Source organism: Echeneis naucrates, chromosome 23 (assembly GCF_900963305.1).
Source record: "Echeneis naucrates chromosome 23, fEcheNa1.1, whole genome shotgun sequence".
Classification (NCBI taxonomy): Eukaryota; Metazoa; Chordata; class Actinopteri; order Carangiformes; family Echeneidae; genus Echeneis; species Echeneis naucrates.
The window spans coordinates 10,988,140-11,013,458 of NC_042533.1; the positions used below are offsets into that span (position 1 = coordinate 10,988,140).

Consider the following 25,319-nt stretch of genomic DNA (forward strand, 5'->3'; position numbering starts at 1 on the left):
TCCCTACCAACATACTTTCCCATATTCTTTGCTTCTTAAAAAAAAGTGTAGCTGATACATTCTTTTCTCCTGTGGGGGAGGGAAGGCAGGGGGGATTAAAGAATTATTTCAGGCCTGTGTATTCTAGGAGATGGGTCTTTTCTCTGCGCTCCCTAAACAAACATGAGCTGGGTGGATATTTATGGTCCTCCTGGGGGTCGCTGTAACAAAAGAGAGACGGATGGAGGAAAGCAAACATGTTGCTCTTGGCTTGAGGACAACGACCTCAATGAACACAGCCAAAATTTCTCACTGAGAGAGACAACAGAGGGAGATAATTTACATCTTTCAATCAAGCTATAATGTAATGAATGACACTTTATAGTCAATGAAGGCAATATTTAACATTTTAGTTGTGAAATAACTTGGAGGGTCACTTATAAGATAGTTGGATAATATCTTAGGTGACTCTGACGGGGGGGAAATGAATCCAGGTGATGTCATGAGGGTTACCTCAAAATGGGCTGAGTCTAAAGATTTTTTAAAAGAAGGTATATGTTGCACACTCAGTATGTTGAGTTTTGAAGAGACGCACATTTTTCAGACAACAGAGTGGCGGTTTTCTGCTTAAAAAGGAAAATGTGTTTCTGCAGTTTGATGTATCATAGCTTAACAAGTTGACAAGGAGATGAAAAAAATCTGATTCAAAGCCAGCCGCGACATGTCACACCTCAAAATCCATGTAAGTTTTGCTCTGATTCAGTTTTTAACATGCAAAAATTTTGATAGGACACATTAACAGGAATGCTAAACTGTAACATGTCGCATCAGAGGCCTGAAGACAAAAACTGTTCTGGCTCAACAAGTGTTTAAACAAGGCAGTGACATTGCACAGAAGTCCATACTGTCGGATAAAATCTATTCATATCTTCAAAGCTATGAAGCGCCGTGAGAATATGTCAGAGCACAATGCTACACATGTCCTATTTAGAGCTGCAGCACCAAAACTACATCAACTCATAACAACTTTGAAAGTTGCCAGATAGTTTTCTCAGGGGCGGCTCAGCCTGGCGCAGCGTGCCATTCCGGTTGGAGTTGGCGGAGGCAGTGAAAAGACAAGCCCACCACTTGACAGGGTATTTACGTGGGCAGTGGGCGTGGGTGAAGATGGCACTAATTAAAATGGAATGGACTTGTTTGGGAAGCTGTGAAACTCTAAGGGATTCGGGGAGGGGGTTGAGGGGCTGAATGTGCACGAGCTTGCGTTTGTGTGCACGCTCAAATTTTTTTCGGTCAAGTTTTTATTTATTTATTTTTCTTATTTTTGTGTTTGAAAAATCACAAAGCAAATCTCTGGCTGCCTTGAAGTTTATGTGTGTGTGTGTGTGAATATATAAATATACATATTGATTATATATACTTATGTGTGTGTGTTAAGTATGTGTGGGCTGTGTTGGAAACATGTTCTGGCTCTGTCCTGTGTTAATGTGAGGAGAACCTGGGGCAGGTCACTTTGCCACCCATTTTCTCCCCCCCTCTGCTAACCCCCTACTGTGCATTTATTCCCAGCCTCCCCTGGCAAGTGCCCACCCTTCTTCTTTTTCTCTCTCTCTCTCTGTCTCTATCATGGTAAACAACACATTGCCACACAGCCGGAGCGTGATAGCCAAAGGAGAAAAAAAAAAACATGTCCTGCAGGATGCCTGCATTTTGTTGCTTTTATACATCAAAAAATAGACAAGACAAAAGAAAGGAGCCAAAAAAGACTGAGCAAGAGAGGGAGTGAGAGATAAAGAGAAAGAGGTTGAGAGTGTAAACAGGAAGGGTGTATTTGGACTGGTTTTTCTATTAAGAGAGAGTTGTTGATGTAGGGAAACAATCTGATTCCTTGTGTGGAAAAATGGTTACACTGTACATTGCTTGGTGAAAAACATTTGAAACATCACACACAAAAACAGCTTTGACTCTGTAAATTGCACCTATTTGTGAATTCACGTGTATGTGTGTGTGTGTGTTTGTGGACGCTACTCACTGCAGCCAGGCTTGTAGTTGAAGCCAGGGGGCATGAGGAAGCCTTGCTGAGCTGCAGCTGCTGCCAGAGTCCTCTGGTCCGGGGGAAAGACAGGAATCATCAGTGGAGGGAGCTGGCCCTGGACCTGCTGATGACGGAGGCAGAGGAGAAGGGAGGAGGGGGTGTGATGTAGGTAGGTAGGAGGAGGGAAAGCGGAAGAAGAGGAAACATTAGCATTTTGGCATGTCTTACAGAAACCATCCATCGACATGCACTGAAAACAATGTTCTAAATAATGCTAAAAAATTTGTGTAATTGAGGCTTGAGCAGCAGGAAGTCGCTTCAGAGAGCACTTTACATTTGAATTGCATCATGTTATCTCTGGATATGAGCATTCAGGCTCTCTCACCCACACACACACACACACACACACGAAGTCAGACTCCATCTTCTCAAAAGACAAAAAGCCAGTCATACAGACAGTTCACCGTACTCTCACAACAGCTGGCCTTTTCCTTTTATTTGGAAGATGATGTTCTGTCCTGTCTCCCTACATTACCCCCCCGCCCAACAACCCAAACACACACTAACTGTGCACACACAGACGCAGACACAACCCTTTCTGCACGCTCGTCGGCAGGAAGCCATATGACTTCACAAGGTTTCCAGGATTTTAAAAGGAGACGCAGAAAAAAGGTCCTCCGATTGATGGCTTTGGCAGGGACAACAGGAGAAGGAGAAAGGGTGGTGTTCGGGGGGGGGGGGCACAGAGAGAGAGAGAGAGAGAGAGAGAGAGGGAAGGGGAGAGAGGGAGAAAGAGAGAGAGAGATAGAGCGAGAGAGAGAGAAGTAGGAGACAGATGGTTGCACTAAACAGCGTTCTGCCAAAAACAACACACAAAGACTTGCGTGTGATGGACTGACTGACAGTTTGAGAGGAAAGATAGGCGAGGATGAGGAGAGGAAGTAAGTAGGAGAGGGAGAGTGGAAAAAGGTGAGAGAAGAGGTAGAATAAGGTTTCTTATCGTGCTGCAAAAGCTGCGGAGTAATGCAACGACAAACATGAAGAGAGAAAGGGAGATGGCACAATATTTTTTGCAATTTTGGCTTAAATCTGATAAAAATATCAAAATACTTTTAAACTACAGGACACCAGTCTGAGATCACATATTCAATGCAGCCCCAATAAGGTTTCCACTGTTCACGTACCATTGTGTCATTTATCCTCTTTTAATTTATTAACTTTTGTGGAAAGACACAATGCAGTGTTTTCATTGGGCACCAGCATTGCTTTGAGTCTTTTGGTCATGGCAACAATACAAAAATGCTGCGCCTACACTGTACTGAAATAAAACAAGAAGCAGAATAGGAAGGTCCTGCAATGCAATCACTTATTTAACAAGTCTGTTTTATCACTTCTGCGTTTCTCCTCTTTATCAATACAGGGATTTTTACACCTTAAGCACACGAATGCTCCTTTTTCTACCAGTATTCAGGTATTAGACTCAGTTTGGGTCTAAAAAACAAACAAAAATGCCAACAGAAAAGAAAAGCCAAAAAACACAAGTGTATGGAACTGACTTCGAACAACTGGGCTTCCACCTTTGAGGGCTTTATATAAATTTAACCTCCATCATCTCCACCATCATGTTCTTTCTCACTTTATGTCTGGATATTACAGGTTAAAATTAAGTGCTGTAGTAGAAACAAATGAGACTAGAAACTCCACATTTATTGGAATGACTGATAAGTAAACTAAATTAAATGTGTTGGTGGAGTGCCTCTTTAAATCAAATCTCTGATTGGTTCTCCAAGGCTTGGACCTGCAACACACTTCTCCTTCCCACTTGTTCGTGTGTCTCCTGTGACTTAACCAGGAGCTCATAGAGTGGCTGAATAGGACAATGGGCTGGGAAAAGCTGTTTGATTCGGAAAATTCATCTGGAGCGATAGAAATATCTGCACAATCATGAAGATGCAGCGTTGCCACGAGACAGTTAGGAAATAAGTGATATGGCAACTTGAAGTGGTTAGTGCTTGAGACAGATAAATAGAGATGAGCTGCTGTCTCCCAGTGCTGACAGCACTCCCTTCTTTTGCCTGTGTGTGTATAGTCAAGTTTACCTGGGCGTACAAATGTTCCTGTACTGTAAATACCTATGTGTGTGTGTGTTTCTGTGTGCCAGTGTGTCTCCTCCCCCTCCTCCTGCTACTGTGTGTCGGCATGTCGTAGCCGGCAGCACTGTAATCAAACTATCACAGCGCAGGGGAATAGCGCTCTTTTCAAGCGGCTCCTGTTTCCCCCTTACACCAAAAACAATAATTACTCCACCATTTTGGTTAACCATAAACCACCAAGCCGCCTGTGCCATGCGATCAGAAGGGAGAGGCGCTCCAGCGCGACGCTCGGACAGGACCCCTGCGGGGACAAATCACAGACAGAACATTTCCGCTTTGCCTTTCAGGCCTAATTGGACATATGCTGGAGTGGAGCTGGCTAGCAATACTGTAATGTACCGTAGGGAGGAGGAGAGGAAAGAGAAGGAGAGGAGAGGAGAGGAGAAGAGAGAGGAAAGAAGTCTGTGGCAGCTGTAATGTATGCATACTGTACATAGACACACTGGAACACACACTGTATAATGTTTGTGTGTGTGTGTGTGCGTGTGTGTGAGAGAGAGAGAACATGGCTTTGCTTTCTTTCTTTGCAGATGAAAATATCATAGAAGATCCTTTAATAGGCTCTGAATCCTCTCCTCTCTATCCCCGCTTCCTTCTATCTTATAACAAAAAGGAGGCACACAATAGGACGACATTAATCAGCCTACAAAACTGTTGCACAATACACGCAAGTCTCCACAAAGGAATAAGAAGATCAAGCTTAAAAAAAAGGAAAGGGGGAACAAAACGAGAATAAAAAAGGCACAGAAGAATTAGAAAAAGCTGGGAGCGAGAGAGTGAGAGAGAGCAGGGTTCATGGGGAATCATTCCCTCCCATATGTTGCTGTTATAATAGTTGAGTTAGATATGTGTGCAACAGCTGCTGAGCTGATGAGCAGCAACACGACCCTTGCACGATCGCTGCCATACATATAGACACAAACACTGACCTCTAAAGTGCAATACACACAAACACACAGATATGAGGCAGAAAACATGGGTAAGAGCAAGTTGAGCGTAACAAGGAGAAACAAGGCACTGAAGGGGAGGAGGGTATGGTGGTAGAAAGGGGTTTGTCTACTAGCAAGTCATATGGTACTGGAATGGATCAGTCTCCCTGTGCATTCCTCCTTATTTACTTTTATCATCTACAAATGACTTAATCTGATATTTCTCCCAATATTGGATATACAATAATGCAAAGTGGATTAAGCTGTGTGTGTTAGCCTCGTGATTGTAATGTAAACTTTGAAGGCAAGGGGACCAAGTCAGAGAATGAAAATCACAATTTAAAAAATATATTTAAATTTAAAAATAAAAATGATCTGACAGGAGGGACAGAGAGAGAAAGGGTGAAGAAAATGGAGTGAGGAAAGGGGAGAGCAGGGCTCCGTCTATCAATCTCCAGATCATACTCAAAAGAAGAGGTGCTTCTGGAACAACGGGAGCTTTGGGGAATATCATACTGCGTCTCTTTCATATCGGGCCCGAAGCGAGAATAAAAACCTTCAACATGGGAACAAGACGTCACACTGCTACCACTGGAGGGTACCAATGTATGCCTCCTCCATGATGACAAAAGAAGCCAAAGCTCATCTGAAAAAGCCCTCCAATCAGTGTAACCGAACACAAAATAAGCACTCTGAATGGAATATATATATATATATATATGGGTGTGTTTCTGTATGTGTGTATATAGCAAAAGTGTGAAACTTTTTCTTGAGAACTTTCACAGGGGCAAAGAGGACGGAAAGACAGAGAGAAGTTGACAGTTCATCCTGGCAAGAGAACTTCTTGGGAAATAAACAGCAGAGACACCAGAATGAACAAGAGAGGGAGAAAGAGTGAGAGAAAGAGAGACGGAGAGGGGAGCAAGAGTTGGATAATTGGCAGCGAGTCGAGGCTGCGTTCACCACGCGCCAGGCGGCACAGCTTGAACTTAAAGCGCCGCTGCGGCATAATGAAGATGTGGCCGCTAATTAACATATGGGGTGCGAAACAGGTTGGTTGGCACGTGGCGCGCTAAAAACTCCAAGGTAAAGTTATTATTGGGGAGTAATTAGCTCTATGAAGTTAATGCGCCGAACAATAGCTGCCAGCGCCGCACAATATGGCTCGCATCTGAGCACGCAAAATAGCCCCCGCTAAAGTGCGAGTCCCACAGCTAAAATCTGTTTGCGACCATATGCTCCGGCAATTAATGCAAGACCTGGATGACCTATTGCTGAAGAGGGGACGTGCAAGCGATAGAACCAATAATTAATTTGGAGAGAGGAGAGAGAGTGAGAGAGCGAGAGAGAGAGAGAGAGAGGGAGCAGTAGCTGGCTTTTAATATTAGTCCATTAAGTTTCTATGTACAGGGGCTGTTAGAGGCCAGCCTGCAGTGATTGTAGGGGCATGGTTCATGACAAAATGGTGTTTCAATGGCTGAGATTCACAGATACAGACACACACACACACACACACGCAGGTATGTCTGTGTATGTGTGTGTAAGTACGTAAGAGAGCATGTGAGCGAGGGTAGGTCTCAGTGGGGTTGGCTGATTGGATGTGGTCCAGTTTGCGAATCCGTGCATTTGTGCGTGCTCAACGACACATACAGTGTGTAAGGAAAACAAATTACACTGGTTGCACGGTAATGGGAACGATTAAACAATTACAAAGGCAATTGGGTTAGACGCTCCTATGCACAGAGTACAGAGGTGTTGGTGTATGGTGCTTGCATGCGTATGCTGTGCATGGTGGATGTAAAAGTGAATGAAAAGAGTTTTTGCATTTGTGTATTCCTCTTCATTTAAGACAGAATCACAAATATTCAGCATGGACGGCTTGTGATTGCATTAGGTCTTTCACACACTTTGAGAGTGTGTGTCTGTGATTGAGTTATCAAAGTAGGTTAACCTTCATAGAGTGCTTGTTAGTTGCTCTCCGTGGCAAGTCTGGCCTTCAGTCAAAGCATCAGGTGGCTTTTCTCATTTTCTGATTCCTTCTCATTTTTTTTCTTCTATCTGCTTTGACTCCTACCTATAGAAAAGGGGGTGCTTCATAGGATGAAAGACAGAACACAGAGGTGCCACTTCACAGTTAGACATACTGGACAGTGTGTGTGCTAGAGAGTGCGTGCCTTTCTACTATTCTATGAAAATGTGTGTGCATGTTCTCAAGGTAAGCTCTGAGCTGCTCGGCAGGTGAGCTCCTTTCATCCCCGTCGCGCTTCCCTGCACGGCAGCAACAGTCGTCCCCGGCAACACTGGAGGGAGCCTTGGAGACAAGTCATTTAATTAGAACGAGAGAAGACGAGAAGGAAAGCAAAGGGAAGTTTGAGGAAATGTGCTCACCCCTCAGAGCTTAACAAGAAGGCCCCTGGCAGGAGGTAGAAGTGTGTTTGTGTCTCTGTGTCCTTTAGTACATACATTCTTGCTTTCAAATTTTTGCGAGAAGCAATTGTGTTATGGCGTTAGACTGAACAAAGTATTGCAAAGTGAGGGTCCTCACTTCCCCAGGAGATGCTTGGATAGAGGTAAAAATGAAAATTTTCTTTGGGCTTAAGGATAATTTCGGCTCAGGACCTGGATTAAGGGTTATGATTAGAGGCTTAGTTGGGATAGGGGTTAAAGTTAACTTCTGTTTAATTTCAGCACTGGGACTACAGAACAGATCAAGGGTAAAGCTCTGATTAGGCATTTCGGAATGAAGGCTCTCTTTAAAAGTAAAACAATGACGCGCATGAGTGTGTCTAAGGAGGGGGCAAAGCGGATCATAATTGATGCTAATTCATGGATAATTCCAGGTGGAAACAATTAGTAACTTGTGAACACTAATGAATGGTGGATGCCCGTGTGTGTTGTTCGTACGGGATGTCATTAGCTAGTGTTGCCTGCCTCTGTGAATGAACCGGCATATCTGGTGGTTTAGACCACAATAAGTGGTGTAAGCCGCTGGTGTATGACGCTAACATGCATATCACTAGCCTGATTTGGACTTCAGGGTGAGAAGAAATAGGAAACCGGACGCGAGGACAATAAATTATTTGTCCTTCTTTCATGAGAGATGTGTGTATGTCTCTTTTTCATGAGCTTGATGATCCATTATATTTCATCACCTCTTCCAAGTGGACGGTTGAAAGCATTCTTCACAGGCCTTTGGGGGTTTGGGCCTAACAAAGCCAAGGACGCACGCAGACACACACACCCAAACATACGCACACATAGACACAGAGACACAGAGGGGACAGCTGAACTCAGCCTTGTTAGGGGGAAATGCAATCACAAGGGGCTTATCATACAGACAAAAAACACACACACACAGACACACACACCCCAACATAGTGAACCTGGTGCCCTCTCTCTGGCAGGCCATTGTATTGTGGGATTGTGCGGACAATCTCTTCATGAATGATTAAGCAGTGTATTTCTCAACCAAGTCTTTGATGATGAGTGTGTGTTTGATCATCAGGCGAGAGTGCAGCACTCTCTGCCTGTGATATGTTTGTGTGTTTGTTTGTGTGTGTGTGTGTGTGAGAGTGAGTAAAGGCATACATTTTGTATGTTTGTCCATGTTTGTGCATACTTTGATGTGTGTGACATATGTGAATGTGTGTGTGTGAGTGTTTTGCGCTCCTGTGATGAGCCCCTGTTGATTGTGTCCCTCTCTTAACGAGGCTGCCTACAGCTGCCCCTGCTTGTGAGAAACTATTGTTGGGGCCGTTCAATGGAGAGACGCTTGTTTGGGAAAAGGTTGCAAAGTCATGGGAAAAGAGAGCTTTGTCTCGATGGGGTCGTGAGGGAGTGAATCATGAGCGGACGTGTTTATAGCTTAAAACACACAGCTGTGGCAAACACACACACACATACACATGGGTGAAGAAACGGACGCTCCAGAACGCACTGAGGAATCCTCAGAAACAAACGTGCTCTCTCTTTTTTTTTTTTTTGTCAAAGGGACAAAACATGAACAATTCAGAATTTAACTCACACAAAGCAAATAAACACAGCTGCTTTGCACAGAATCACGGACCCGCATCCCACACACATAAACACAAAAATTCACTATCACAAGGTCTCTTATCACACTAACTGTGTATAGCTAAACTCTCGGGGGGTGAGGGAATGTGTGTGTACTTGTGTGTGTGTTCCTTCTTGGACAGGGTGTCTCTTTATGACACAAAGCCTGGCTTTCTCAGCTCAAAATTCAGTGTCATCTGCCTTTACAAAGGCCTGGGCTATTCGTTCCAAGCCACCTGGACTAACATAGAGGCTCCAGTGTAGCACCCAAAAGGACAATACTTCCATTTTTAAGTGTTACATATATACCCACCCGTCTTCTCTGGACCTAAAGACACAGATTCACACTGAAAGACACTTTTTTTTTTTTAGTTATTTTACTTTGTAGATTCCTAATCTATATTGAGGCGTATCTGTGTAAAAGCCACATAATTTGATTTGCTGAACATCTTGTTCACAAGAATGCTCCAAATAATAAGTCAACTAAGTTTGCATTGCCCACAGTTGCCTGGTGAAAGCAAAGTGAAAAACAATCCATCTTTTTCTGATGGGATGAAAACAAGTTGATACAATAACAAATATGTGCAGACCCAAAGGCCAAGAAGGGGCTAATTCTGTGTTGAGTAAAACACTCCGACTTGATATGTTTTTTTCTCTCTGTTGTTTTCTGTGACGCTGCAAAGGTAGCCTAAACTACTTGTGCGGATCAAAACTCCAAACTTAAATTGAGCCATCCTGGGTCCTTCTGGTTCCTGACATCCAAGACTCGATCTTATACCCATGTTTCCATTCTAATCGAAGGCCAGGCAGGATTCATTCCTGGTAGATTAATTTGTAACATGAGTAGCATCTTACTCTTTGAACTGGATCAAATAACCACATTCCATCACTGTGATGGGCAACTATAAACCTCAGCATCCAAGATTTGTATCCAGGACGTGTCACTTGGCATTATTTTCTGCCATCTCTCTACTCTTGCCGCAAAATGCTCTGAAAATAAAACTGGAACCTAAATGTTTGAACAGGGCAAGAGTCTAGAACACAGGCCCTCACAGTTTCCAAACCTTTCCGAGCAACTCTTCTGGTTTAGCTGCCGGGTTCAGATTTATACGACATCAAAGTCAAGCCAATCTTCTGCTCTCTGTGCAAACACCTTCACAATCACTCACATACACGATGGAATCAGCATGAGTGAAGTGTCCTCCACCAACAGTTTGATGTGGGATATTTGATTTATATAATAAAGACTTAAAACACACATAGCACCCCACCAGCACCTTACTTCTGATTTTTCCAAGCAGACTGACCACTTTTATGTGATTAGACGTGTGTGTGTGTTTGTGAGTTAGAGGAGGAGGTGCTATAATAAGTCAACACTGATTCAGGTCCGAAATGTTGATGGCTGAGTAAAGAAACACTGCAACAATCACAATCACAAAACCATGATTGTTACAGCCCACACACACTCACAGACACATACGCATCAAAAGATTTGATACATTTCGCATATACGCACGCACACACACACACAATCCTCACCTGGATTTGTTGCTGCAGGAGGTTGATTTTGTGTTGCTGCTGCAGAAGCTGTTGCTGTTGCCGGGCAATCTGAGGACAGAGCACACAACATGTTTTAATGTATATACTGTGTGTGTATGTCAAAGTACGCAGGTTTTGTGGTATATGTGTGCAGGGGGCCTGAGGGACGTACGGCACATCTGCAGGTCTCTAGGCCCCGGTTGCACGAGAGAGGTTTGATGCCCCAGGTATGAAATATTAAAGCGCTCATCTCATCTGGGCACAGCTCATCGCCAAATGGACGCACCAACATACTTACTGACTTTAAAATAGCTTTCTCTTTTCAGAGTGAAGTCCGTGCATAGATGAGTATTCCCTTAAGTCATTTTACATGGAATTTTACAGGTTGAAATAATTATGTGAACCCTGGGTTTAACTCTGTTTGGACGAAGACAAAATCATCATATCTGTGCCTTCGAAAGAAATCAGACAGCTGAAAGAAGTTGTTAATTGTACATAACACATATGGATATATAAGGCATGTGTTGGCTTTGTTTTGCAAGTGCCATGAAAGTGAAAACAATGTAAAATCGATTGAATCTGAATCGAATGGTCATGATCGATTTCTTTGTTCGGTCTCTTTTCAGCCAGTTCTTACTTATTGTGTGCCGCAGCATCAGTTACATTCCTAACATGTAATTAACTTCTGCAACTGTGTAGTGTCCACATGTGCTACAATCCCATACAGTGCACACTGGTGTGGGATGAAGCCAAGGGCAACGTAAAGGCATTGTACTTGTCATAGGTGATTTGTCCTTATATATGTGTGTGTGTGTGTGTGTGTGTGTGTGTGTGTGTGTGTCTGTGTGTGATCTTCTCTTTGTAAAACCAAGCTTTCCAGAGGCAACAAAACACAAAAAAGAAGGAAACCCTTCTCTATGCAAATACCTGGCAAACACTCGCCTGGAAGCTTTGAGTGTGTGTGCGTGTGTGCGTATGTGTGTGTGTAAATGCATGTGTGTATGTCTCAGCTACATCCTTTTCAACACTACACACTTTCAGCTCTTTCCTGTGCAATCTCCCTGTGTTCGAGCTGCCCAAGGCGCTCATCGCTGTGTGAGGTGTGTGCTTGTGTGTGTGTGTGCGAAAAGACAAATCCAGCGTTGCTGGATGGGTTTTGCTTCCTCTCACACCTTTGACCGTACTTCGTGGTATAAGCCTTAAAATGTAAGAGGATTACTGATGACCCTTTGTTATGTTTTAGTATATATGCGAATTCGTATGTCCATATAACACACAAAATGACTTGTCAGGATGTTTTGTTTTTTTTTTCTTTTGCAGTGTAGGCATATATTTCCTAATGACACCCTTCCCAGGCAGTGTGCTCCCATACCTGGTCCTGCTGCTGCTTGGCCAGCTCCATCTGTTGCCTCTGCTTCTCCATCTGTGAAGCAGCCAGTTTCTTCTGCTCCTCGTGGGCCGCCAGGAGCTGCTCCCTGAGGCTGCTCAACTGACCGATCATGCCCATGAGCTGGCGCTCTTTCTCCGCCAGGCTGTCTGGGGTACCTGTGGGGTAAGCAAGGGGGTGGGGGTCAAAGGTGAGATTGTAGCACTTTGAAGAAGAGTGCAACACTTGGCTAAGGTTACATTATAAACCTTAAAAGTCTTCTTAGCACAACTTGAAAGCCATCGCTATAGGTTCTTTGGACGGAGAAACCACAAAGCATTTGGAAGCGATTTAGATTCATCGGTTTATAGGTACCTGCTGGAATATCCTCCATCAAGACACTTGTTACTTATAGTGTTTGCAATTTGCAATTTAAGCTTGTTCACAGTGGATTAAGTAAAAACTGTGGGATTTTTTTAATAATAGCCATGAGTTTCCTAAAGTGTATCTTTATGTATCTTTAAGTGACGTAAGAGGACACAGAAAATGTATGTTCAAAAAGATTAACAAGAAAGGTGGAAATATAAAATTAGCAATGTCTTCAGCTTTGTGCAATTTTTATGGCTAAACAGAGGTCAGAAATGATTGCAGGGTTTAGGTTAAAGGTCAGAGGCAAGAGGGAAACAAGCAAGGCTATCCATGGCTTGTTGGTCATTTTAATATATGACTGTTGAGGGGTTTTAGACAGTGGGAGGGCGGCACATCAGTGGATGGTTGGTATATGTGTTGTGAAGTTGTAAAACCAGATGTTGACTCATTTTCCTGGGCACAGTGGGCCAGCAGTGATTACTCAGACCACATCCATCACTGCTGTTACTGCCTTACTGAAATAAAGAGAATGAATCTGGCAATGGAAACATTTGTAAACAGGCAAAATGTGGCGGCAAAACAAATGTAAAATCTGAGCCAGATTCATTCATGTTTAACAAACACAATAAATCTTCAGCCAGGTTTGAAAATTTACATTTCTCACTAAAACTTGAAGAAAAATCAAAATTTATTTGATTGGTGGCGAATTATGGGTAAATTCAGGGATTAGACTGTTGCTGTGAGGCTGTATTTTTGTGCGGTTTGTATGTGTGTGTGTGTGTGTGAATGAGAGAGGAGAAAAGAGAGCATAAGAAAGAATGAGAGTGTGTCTGGTCTGTGTTTATCCTGCAGTCAGCCAACCTCCTGCTCACATTTAGCATGGCCTGACCTTTGACTCCTTAGATCCTGGCATACCAGCTCCATTACACACACACACACAATTACACATATACAAACACGCTTCCACACAAGGCCTAAATCATTCAACAGGATGTAGTTAGAGAGAGGCACACAGAGGCACAATCAGCAAGAGTGTGTGCGTTCATGTCTGGTCATATGTACCGATGTTTGCCTTCATGCCTTTTTTTAAGTGTGTGTGTGTGTGTGCGTGTGTGTCTCTCCAGCACAATCCCCCATTGTTCTTCAGCTGCTACCTTTAACAGGGCACATTCCTGGGCCAGTCAAACCAGATGAGGAAGAGAGAAGGAGAGCATGAGGGAGAAAGAAAGGGCAGCATGGAGGAAAAGAAAGAGAAACACAACAAGGGATGAAAGGGGGAGTCAGCAGAGAAGATTGGGAGAGGGTGAAGGTGACGAACTATGGCTGCTGACCTGCCCTTTGACCGCGCGGGAAGGTGAGAGTCATCCATTTGTCCTCCCCGTTGGTAGCCGCCGCTTCACCCAACCCACCACCCACCCGCCCGCCTCCGCTGCCCACAGGCACCCCTCACCCCTCCTCCCTCACTTCCCCCCTGCACGCCATCCATCCGCCAACAATGAACAATAAAGGCAACTGTCGGGAGCACTGGCCGCTGGAAAAATAAACACGCCGCTGTCCTAACTCACAGACCCACCTTTGTAGGGCCAGAAAAAAGTGTGTGTGTGTGTGTGTGTCCATGTGTGCATGTGTGTAGCCAAAGCTAACCAAGACAAGAAAGAGCCTTGTGTTAAAAACGTTAGCCTGTTCAAATGGTGTGTGGGGGGGGTGAAAGGGTGGGGAGGAAGGGGGCAAGAGGGAGAAAAAAAAGGATAAGGGGGGTTGCAAAGGTGAAACGGTGGATCAAAGGAGTCTTTCTTGTCGGGGTGTTCTTGTTGGGGTTAACCCCCTTCAGACACACACACACACACACACACATCCACCAATGCAAACACAGTAAAATTGGCTAATTCTGTGGAAAACACTGTGCATGTGTGTGTTGATGTGGAAGGACATTCTTTCAACCAGCAGCCTGAATAGTAAGGTGTGAAAAAACAGAGAGACAACCAGTCTATTCTTCTCCTACAAGCTGTTCTCTATCCTGCTCTCAGCTGTGGATCTTTCATCAGTAAACCAGGGTATTTGCAGAAGAAGTAGAAGCGCCATCCAAGAAAACAACGCGCTTCCGAACTGAGACGAGACTTCCTCGCTGAGCTGACCTGTCTCATCCCATTCGGGCTCTCAGGTTTTCTGCGGTCGCCCCATAAATCAGCTTGTTCCCGCCTGTTTCCTCAACTGCTGCGAGGCAGGCAGGTGGATCGATAACTGGTTTCCTCCATCCCTTCACACACATCCCTCCTTTGGCATATCGCTATGGCTCATGCTTACCCTACCAAACACACACTTTTTTCTCACATACACACACTCACGTAACTGCGTCCACGGTGTAATTAACCAATTTGTAACAATGTAATACTTGTCACCTTGTACGCCGTGCTAATTAATGACACTGGCTCCATTGATGACTTCCCCCCTGGTAAGGAAGGAGTGGTGGGGAGGATAATGTTGAGGAGGAAAGGAAGGCGTAAGAGATGAGAGGTGGAAGAGAGAAGATGGTAGAGGAAATGTGTTGGCGTTAACAGAAGAAGAGGACAGGGAAGTAGAGGAGACAGACAAGAGAAGACTGAAGGAGGCAGACAGAAAAAAAAACTGTCTGGAAGTTTATTAGCACAGAAGTATACTTACATGATACCAATAACCCAATTGCTGTAAATAATTAAATTGAGTTAATATTAAAGTAATAAAATTAGGTTTTGATTAAAGCACAGAGTACATGGTTTTCAGTAATCTGATTTCCCCAGTAATTCAAGTTTACATGAATTGTTGACTACAGGATTTGCTACGTGATTTGTACCATTGCAGAAAATGTTTTACTTTTGCTGTTTATTGCTTTTTTGCCCTAATGTTTTCACAGAACATCTATGGTGCTTAGTTTTTGGTTTTTTTTTTTTTGTTTTTTTTCCTGCCAATTCTGGTCGCAACCATTACAAACACTGCTTTATACCACATCTCCGATCAATACAAAAAAAAAAAAAATAAAATAAAGAAATCTGCTAAAAATAAAATAAAACAAATATCACTCCAGAAATTGGGTTATATTGAAGTAGGGTGCAGTTTACAATGGTGTATTGAATTTGTGTTATTTATTCAGTTAAAACTAAAAGACAACAACTGAGAGGAAACAAGAACAAACTCAAAAGAAATTAGTTTGAATCAGTTCTGCTTACAGTAAAATGCACTGTTGAGTTTGCAGTTGGTTTTACTGTTACTGAGATATGATAAATGTCTTTAGATGACATTCTTCTCTCCTTGACACATACTGACATCGTGCCACTGACCAATGTTAGAGTTAAGCCTTTTTAAACTCTCGTTATGGAGTCCAGCTATATTCAATTTTGAATCACAGCTGAGATGTCCAAAGTTTTCTGTTACCAGGTCCACGTGCAGAATTTGAATAAAATTCTAACAAAATAGGCAAAGGACATCCAGAAGACTAAGAGTAATGCGGGTGCATCTTTAGTTGGAGTCTGTGCCATGATGTGACCTTCATATAGCTTTAATTGAGTGGTGAATTCAGCTGATACACAGCACATACCCTATACATGTGAAAGCCTCATGCGGTGTGCAAAGGGGAAATTTACAGGTAAAATTAAGAGTTTGGGAGATAAATTTTTTCACGTATGTCAGTAAGCAGCAGATCTGACGCAAATGACAGCATGCCACAGAGATGGTGATTCTGTTTCTACGAGTTCCTTATTTGTGTCAGATTATATTTGTGTATACGTGTACGCGCATGTGTATTTTGCTATATGAACCACATGGGACCAATAATGCTTCTCAATGAGGCCGACAGAGCAGGAGGTGGCTCAAAATCCCTTTGTTCCACACATAAAGCTCTTCAATTGAATTTGATTGGGGAAAAGAGTCAAGGGAGGTGCTGATAAATGAGAACAGTATGTGAACACGCACACACACACCCAAAATGAATGCAAAGTGATGTATGAACTCTTGACTTTCTTTCTTTCTTTTTTTAAAAATCACAAGCTCACATAATATTATTATGTAAGCACTGTTAAAGGCACACACGGGCGACTGACTGACATGCGGTTCCACTGTTATCCACACACCCTCTCTCATACTTACTCCTGATATTGCTCCCCAGCTGTTGGTGTGTGGTGCGCCATGCGGGACGCCCCTACACAGAAATGTCAGCGCGACAGGGAGCTGGGAAAAGGGGGTTTGATCAATGGAGCCTCCCTCTCGATGGCCACGCTGCTCCACAAGGCTCTTTGATTACATATTGCTTTGCTTCCTAATGAAGCTCAATTACTGGTGGAGAATGACAGCTTTGCCCCGGAGTTATGGGGAATAATAGCCCGTCTCTTCCATCCCTCTCTCTGCTCCTCTCACATCTTTCTTTCCCTCGCTTTCTCTTTCTCTCGCCCCGGCACATTCACAGCGCAACTCCCTCGATTCCCTCCTTGTTTCACTTCCTGTCCTCTGTCCTGCACTCAGATGATAAGAGGAGCTGGTGTGGATAAAACGGGTGACTAATGCTGAGATTAACACAGATCTGATGGAGCGGCAGAGACATCATTGACTTTTTGACTTGCTGGTCAAACGCACGAGACAAAATTGGCAGCTCAGTTCAGCTCAGGACAAATCAGATCATTTGATTCAGTTCAACTGAATTCACTCACTTTCTGTCTACATCAGTTTGAACAGTTTTTCCTCAGATTAGGACAACAAATTCGGATGATGTTTATGCAATTTGGACAATTTAGATTTTTAGACGCATGCTCACACACATTTAATATATGTGTATAAATGGAACAAGGACAGTTTTAGTGCGTAAAGCCCACCCTACACCTTTATAATACATTTAAGATTAAATAATGTCAAAACATACACAGTTACTGACAGTACAGAATTTGAAAAGGAAATGTTTTTGGTTTCCTTTCATTTTGACAATATAGGCAACAAAAAATAAAATTGCTCCTCGAGGATTTTGGATATAAACACTAAGCATCATGCTGCAATGCAATTCATAAATTAGCTGTGGACAATATTTGGACCCTGCATCTTTCAGATATTTCTTTACAGCCTGCCACCGCAAACAAAAAGTCACGTTGCAGTTTGTTTGCATTGTAACCATGGACACAGACAACAGCGAACTGACTTACTTTTTACAATGAAGAAAACATGTTTAAAATAGATACGCGGGAAGATATGAGGGTGATAAAATGAGTATCTGTTGTGATTTCCAAATAGTTTTAAGGAGGCTTTTCACTTCTCAAAATGCAACTAAACAGATTGCTTCAGTTCAGTGCTGTTGTTATTTACTTGTACTATACCTTTAATTTCGCCGATGTGCCCTGAGCCCATGGCCAAAAGTTTATCCTTCCAGTCCTTTGACAACAGCCTCTCAATGCTGGGGGCCTCTGTTTAGGGGAGGAGAGGGGGCAGAGGAGAGAGAGAGAGCGATTCAGTTGGCTGGCCAACATGACAATAAAGCTCATTTAAAGTCCATTTGCTGTAATAAAGGCAGCGGCAGCTCAGCCTAATGGCCGCATCAGCAGGAGAGAGAGGGAGAGAGGGAGAGAGAGGGAGAGAAAGGTGGAAAAAGAAAAGCTGATAATCGAAAGAGAGGAAATCTGAAGAACAAAAACAAGTGAGCAAAAGGGAATGAGAGAGAGAGAGAGAGAGAGGCAACACAAGATAAAGAGGGAGACAAGTGGAGGAGAGAGGAAAAGAGGGAAAGAGAAAGAGAGAGAGGCTTTTTTGCCTCTCACCTGCTGCTAGAGAATCATTAGCCCTGTGGGCCCTGAGACAAAGAGGGCCTTAATGCACCCGCCACAATGGACACATTATCAGCTACCGCTTTGTTTTCAACGCACACTCCACAGACACTTATACAAACCCCTGCACAAAGACACACATGTGCACACATACCCGGAGAATCACTAATTACAAATCTAACTATGGTCACACTCCCACATGGATGTGCGCGCGAGCACACACACACACACACAGACATAATGTGTGAGATGGAAATGCAAAACAAGAGAGCATGCACAGAGAGGTGGGCACCTACATGCAATGATAGCAAACACACACACACACACGTGCGTGCGCGAATGTGCACAGAAATGCTGCCATCTATCCTGGTACCCCGCTGACTGTTATTGACATGAAAGAAGCAAAAGCGAAGAAATGATCAGGAAAAAAAAAGAGGATTGGAAGTACAAGGCATGAGGATGAGAGAAAAGGAGAGAGAGCAAGAGAGAGAGAGAGAGAGAGAGCATTCTCTTTACTGGGAGTCATCTATACTTTGGAAAGTGAGGCCTTGTGAAGGTAAGAGGTTTTACACTTGGAGTGGGGTGATTAACCCTATCAGCCACATCGCAAACACACACACATGAATGCACAGACGCATGCTCAACACATACAGTTGAGTGCACTCATATGCACAGCTGCATACACAGACATGCTGTATAGCCAGTGCCAACTGCTGATGGCAGACAAATCTGTTTCTCCCTGGATTATTATTATTATTATTGTTTTTGTTAGTTTTATATTAATAATAACTACTGATAAAAAAAAAAGTATTAATCTGTCTGGTGTAGAAATTTTGCAAACACACATACATGCTCACACACACATGACACAAACACTAATGCTCTCCACAGAGAGGGAGAGGTGTCTAGTTGGTGTATTAAGTTGAACACCGTAGTGCTTTTTCTCCATTAAGTGAGACACACTCAACAACAAATTTAAGTACTGTTATCCATCATCACAACAACACAAAAACAGAACTCCTCATCCCTCCATTTTTCCCTGGCTGCGATGTCATGAATGCGGAGAAACGAGTAGGAGAAAGCACCTGGAGATTTTCAGGATTTAAAATGACACTTGATCATGCACAAACAAGATTGCTTGCAAGAGTTGAGATATACACGGCTCAGAAACAAACAAACAAACACACACATACACTCGGTAGCATGTCCTACACACTGTACCTCTGTTTCTGTGTGTTTGTGTGTGTGCCTGAATCAGGTCCTTTCGTGTGCCTTTAAGATGCTCCATTGGTTACAATGCGCACACCAACGCAAACACACACACAAACAGAGATCAATACTGAACTTCCAGCAAGGCCATGTCTCACTTTCCCTTTTTCTATTTCCACCGTCCTTGGATTCTAACTGCTCTGTCCATGTATTTTCAATGTTGCCACTCACCCAGTTAGTAAGCGTCAAGTCCCTGAGTGCTTTCTGGCCTTCAGGGAGGAGGTTAGCTGCGGGATGAAGGTGGAAGGAGGAGGAGCAGAGCATAGATAGACAGAGAATCTACTGCAAAGACAGGGAGGAGGCGAAGAAACAGGCAGAAAGAGTAGAAGTGTACGCGCCTGTGTTTTTGTCCCCCTATGACAGCTGTCTCACCATCACCCCAACAGGTGCTATTAGCCCCTGGCACTCCTTCTCTCCCCCTCTTTCTCTCTGTCTCTCACTCTCATCTTTCCCTGCAGCCCCCTCTCCCTCAACAATGACAGAGGCTTTTAAGCCAAAGAGCTTTGACAAGTGAGAGGGAACAACAAATGGCAGTGTCGCCTGTTCTCTTTCCATTGCACTCCCTCTCTGTCTCCATCTCCTAGTTATTATTTTTATTTATTAACAGGGCTGCAGCCATTGTCCCCAGTGACAGGCCGTGGCCACTTTAACTATTAATAAAAGCCAAGAGGCTCTTTCATTGTGCTGCGGATGACAAAATGGGAGGAAATGGGGTAGAGGGAGAAGAGCAGGGAAGAGAAGAGAAGACAAGAGAAGACAGAAGAGAAGAGAGGGTCACTGAGATAGTGATTGATGGGCTGAACACTAGGAGAGATAAACCCCAATGCCACCTGTGATAAGCTACAAACCTACAACAACATGTGCATACACATTGACAAACTTGTGCATCAGTTAAATGTTAAATGGTCCATCTCAAAGAAAAAAAAAAAAAAAAGTCTCTCCCATGCATTAGCTTCTCATCATGGTTGTTTGGGCATTAGTTTGGTGCTTTCGAATACACTCAACTTCCAAGTGCATTTCCTTGTTTTCATCTTTCTATACACGTGCAATGAAATTTGGCTGCCATTACCTCACTCTGCAAAACAATACCAACTTGCCTGATGCAAAAAAAAAAAAAAAATCGAAAGAGAGACTCTTTCCACTTCTCTCACATTCAAGGATTTACTTGCTCTTGTTCAGCAGATGGAAATGCACCTGATTCACATTTCGTGTTCTGCCATATTTTATGAGGTTTCATAAAATTTGGTTGACATTTTGGATGGAAACATAGCGAGTATCTATTACTCCTAATTAAGGCCAAAAATCCTGTTATAATGGAGGACAGCACAACAGTTTCCATAAAAATCAGAGAAGCTACTCCCTGTTCTTGTGACGTAAGAGATACTGAATGTTTTGTATCTGTTTGTTAAGAGTTCTGTGAGGTAAGCGGGTGGAGTTTGGTGCCCACGCACGGGTGTGGGCCTCATATTTACAAAGTAGGGTGTCAGTAGCCAAGGGTGAGAGAGGACACCCGTCTACCCTTTGACAAGAATGAAGGGGTGAGGAAAATTATTAGAAAAGGGAGAGGAAAAGAAAGAAAGGGAAGAAAGGGAAGTGTTGAGCTACACAGGCGGCTAAAAGTAAGAAAGTATGTTTGCTCACTTTTAAAGACCTCTCTTTCCTCATCCTCTAAAGTACATTTATGGTTAGGATCATTTTACACATCTCTCATATATAAAGTGAAATATGAAAACCGAGTACTGCATGCATACATTTTTTGTGTTTGGCATCTTCAGGAACTTTGGTCCTGGACACGTAAGAGACATTTCTGATTATTTTAAAATACATCCTTTCTTGATTAGGACAGTGCTCTATGTAGGACTGTGAATCCTGTTGTCGTACTTTCATGCGGAAGCACATTAATTCGTCTAAGGATGATGTTCTGATTCCGATCGTGCATGGCTGAGAGGGATTCTGGGAAAAGCAGAGGGGGGAAAACGCTGACAATAACTCTGGAATTGTCGGCTATTATTTTGGCTCATTGGCTCAAACGGAGTCAAGCTGCTGCCCTGCAACAGAGCCAAAACAACCCCGTCCACCTGCCGAGAGAGGGAGAGAGTGAAACAGTGTGTGCATGTGCGTGCATATGTGTGTGTGTGTGTGTGTGTGTGTGTGTGCGTGCGTGCGTGCGTGCGTGCGTGCGTGTGTGTGTGTGTGTGTGTGTTAGAGAGCCCCCATCCGGCTTTTGGATCCACAGTGAGCTTTTGGTTCAGAAGCTGCTGGAGAGAAGGGAAGAGAAAAAGAGAGAGAGATGGGAGGAGACTCAACCTCAGTTCAGCTCGCTCTGACCAACCTCACAAACAATACCATCTCTCTCTCTCTCTCTCTCTTTCTCACTCACTTTCTATTTTTCACTCAGACGTCTTGCCCTGAGTCACTGCAAGCAGCCAGCTCTATTTTTCCTATTATCTCATATTTGTGAAGCCTGTAGACCTTTAGAGGAAAAAGGAGGGAGGGATGGTGAAAAGGAGGCGGAGGGGGATGTGTGGAAAGAGAGAGAGAGAGAGAGAGAGAAAGAGAGGGGACGAAAAGAGAGTGGGAGAGTCCGGGCTCTCGGGTACACAACAAAGGGGCCTCTGTGCCAGCGCCAGGCCCAGCCGGGCTCAGAGGAGGGTGGAGGATGAAGGAGGAGAGCGAAGATGAGGAGGAGGGGGAGGTGGGCCCACAGGAAAGGGCCCTGGCTTGGGACCCGTGGCCGGCCCTTATATCCCAAAAAACAGACTCCACATTGACTTAGGCCTTGGCAGCAGTGGGGAGGCTCCAGCTACTCCCCCCTTCCTTCTCCATTCTCTTCCTTCTCCACCCTCCCTCCCTCCCTCCGAAACTGAGCAGGGGTCAGCATTGAATAAGCAATTATACAAGGACTGGTGGAGTTTGTCTAAGACTGCCACCCTGAACACTGAAGTATTGAGATGGAGGGAAGGAGCAAAAGAGTGCGAGGAGGAGAAGAGATGTGTGGTAAGTGAGCTGGCGGCCACGGCAGACAGAGAAAGAGTATATTTACCCGTGACCTAAAGATTGCTAAGACTGCTATATAACCAGATGAAGGTCAATTTAAACGTCTTCACCAAGCTCTTTACCCACCAACTTAATCTTTTGTAGCCTTCACAAGTGTTTACTGATAAAGAACTTCACAAAAATTTGGCTCAAACACAACAAGTAAAAGCGTCTTATACTGAATCTCTTAAGTGCCCTTACCAGACCATTAGCTCATACTCTGGGCTATACGCGGCTAAGAAAAAATGGGATGCCAGTGTGAGGCTGCAAACAAATCAGCAGGAGGCAAACACACCTGCACATACACAGAAATAGTTTGATCAAGATAGCCTCAAGCTGCACCAAACTATGCTACACAAAATCCCCGTCTTTACAGCCAACACAGCATCAATCTGTGTTCTGAAGAATATGAGTGTAGTTTCAAACTAACAAGTGTCTTCATTTAGAACTGTTCAAATAATATAAGGTAACCGAAGTCTTTCATTGGTAAAACGTTACAACTTGAACAGACTGAGTCTTGTACATTATGTGGATGTTCAAAGAAACTTCATAAAAGCAGAATTCGGAATACAACTTATTTACACCCTCTTGATACTGCAGCTTTTGCTTTTCAGTCCGGCTATTCCCCGCACGCTGACGGAGCCAAGATACTCCATTACGAAATGATGATGTTGATATTTTGATGATCAATTCATGTCTGGTTGAGCTGGGCCATGTGTCTGGACACATTTTCATCGATTCCTTCTAAAGACAGTCCAATCGTTCCAAAGCGAGAGAGGGCTGTGCCAAGATTACGGGCAGACTCTTGTCAAAAAAAAAAAAAAAAAAAAAAAAACAGCAACATGGGGGCAGTATACAGCGGCATTTCCAGTGAGCCAGCGGCTTGAAAAGAGATAGATATTGAGAGGGACATGTATCAAAAAGCTTTTTGTCCAAATTCACCTCTCACCACCACCTCTGCAAGGTTAGCCGCTAACAGTACCAATTACTGGCTTGTTGTTGGGAAGAACAGCACTTGGCAACAGTTGCTGTGGTGGCTGGGCCTCTGTGTTAACACTACTCCTTACTTTCTACCCCCCCCCCACCCGCCCTGCACCCCAGTCTTCCACCAGAGCAAAGGATCGCAGCAAGAAAGAGACAGAGAGCAACAGAGTCGGTCCCTGGTTGGTCTCTTCGTCCACAGTGACTTGTCATTCAGAAGCTGCTCCAAGTTTAGATATTAATAAACACCCGGACCACTAGGCAGGCTAGGGGGACACCATCACACGCACACAGACCCACACACTCACATATGCACACAAGCTGAAAGTATTTGGCACATGCTCACTCACTGAGCGACATGACATCAACTTCTGAGAATTATTGGACTTTAATTCACCTTGCAAAGTGAGTTAAGTTTTTGGGTGAAGCGACAAGGGACATATGGTCCTCCCCTAAAGTACTGTGACAATCACAGGCACGTCTCTAAACACATTTCAGGGCGACACAGCTGTTAACAGAAAACTGCAAACACACATGGTATCTCTTGCCAAAACACCTAAAGAGTAACCAGGGAGAGGGCTTTATTTTTGTCTACTTAAAGCCAGATAGTTTGAGGAAGAAAAAAGAAAGCACAGAAAGGATTTTTTTTTTTTTTTCCTTTTGTGAGGCAACTGTGCTGCAAAATTATAAAAAGAAAGAATTTGAGTCACAAAACAACAGATGTAGTGGTATCTATTTTTTCATTCTAGTATTAGGGATTGTATGGATGCACAGTAGCATGTTTCCATTAAATGTGATGTTCTAAGAATAGGCCACAGCACATAAAGCGAAAATTTACAAGGGTGTCAGTCAACAATTTAATAAATTGAAAATCCATTTATCTGAATACAGAGTTCTGCCCTTCACTCCACTGCCTTTCCCTAACAGATGGTGTTGTGGGTGCTTATGTCCAATTTGATTTGAACCAAACCCTCAGCCAATTTTTACACTGGCATGAAATCTCAGCGAGCCAGATCCACACACTGGCAGTCAGAAATAGCAGCGGAGAGGGCGCGACATTGTGAAAGAACGATGAAGGGCAAAATCTGGAGCGACATTCGAGAAAGTCGCAGAAAAACTTTCCTTGTTGTTTCATTTCGCTTGTGTGTTGTTGTTTTTTTTCTCTCTCTCTCTCTCTCTCCCCTCCTCTGCATGTTGTTTTTGTGCCGAGCTGAAGAAATTAGCGATGCTATCTTAATGCTGTGTTTTGCGTGAGACAGAGAAACGTTCCTTTCACACACACACACAAACCATTTTCCCAATTGCCTCTGTGACCTCCATTATCATTAAATGGTGTTCGATAGCATCTAGACATTTGAATCCACTGCGGACTAATTCAGCTCGGCCCCTGATAGCTGCTACCACTGCACCTTATTAGGGCCAAGCTATGGGACCAAACACAGATCCCATTTTCATTTTACTGCCTCATACTTTACGAGCTGAGGAGACCAAGTGTCAACTGCGGTACTGATAACCACCAAATACTGCCCGCTAATTGCCTGGTTAACAAACAGAGCCTCATGAGAGACTTTTGAATAGATAATAGAGGTTCACATTCAACAATGGGTCATGCTGTATTTAACTCAATAGATTCACTGAGGAGCCTGTGAAAAGCTGCGCTGACAAGTGTCCCGTATCTCGGTGCTGCCGTCGATCAACTTTTTCACTCTTAGGTTTTTCACTGAGTGCATCTTAAAATGACCCAGTATTCTTGAGACAGCTTCAGAAGCTCACGAGGTCAAAGTTTTCTCAGCCAATAAAGGGCCATTGCACAATCTTTCAACTGAACCATGACAA

At 43.6% G+C, this 25,319-nt stretch overlaps 1 protein-coding gene across 7 annotated transcripts in view; it reads right to left on the minus strand.

The window, feature by feature from the left end:
- sox5 (SRY-box transcription factor 5) overlaps positions 1 to 25,319 on the minus strand; it is an 86,701-nt gene that overhangs the window by 26,799 nt on the left and 34,583 nt on the right. For 6 of the 7 annotated variants that reach the window (XM_029495229.1, XM_029495228.1, XM_029495225.1 and 3 more), the window contains exons 4-7: positions 17,754 to 17,840; positions 12,061 to 12,233; positions 10,689 to 10,757; positions 2,012 to 2,138 (exon numbers count right to left, since the gene is read on the minus strand). In XM_029495229.1, the coding sequence (XP_029351089.1) occupies positions 2,012 to 2,138; positions 10,689 to 10,757; positions 12,061 to 12,233; positions 17,754 to 17,840 (456 nt within the window). The remainder of the gene's footprint in view (positions 1 to 2,011; positions 2,139 to 10,688; positions 10,758 to 12,060; positions 12,234 to 17,753; positions 17,841 to 25,319) is intronic. The other variant, XM_029495226.1, reaches the window with a different exon arrangement.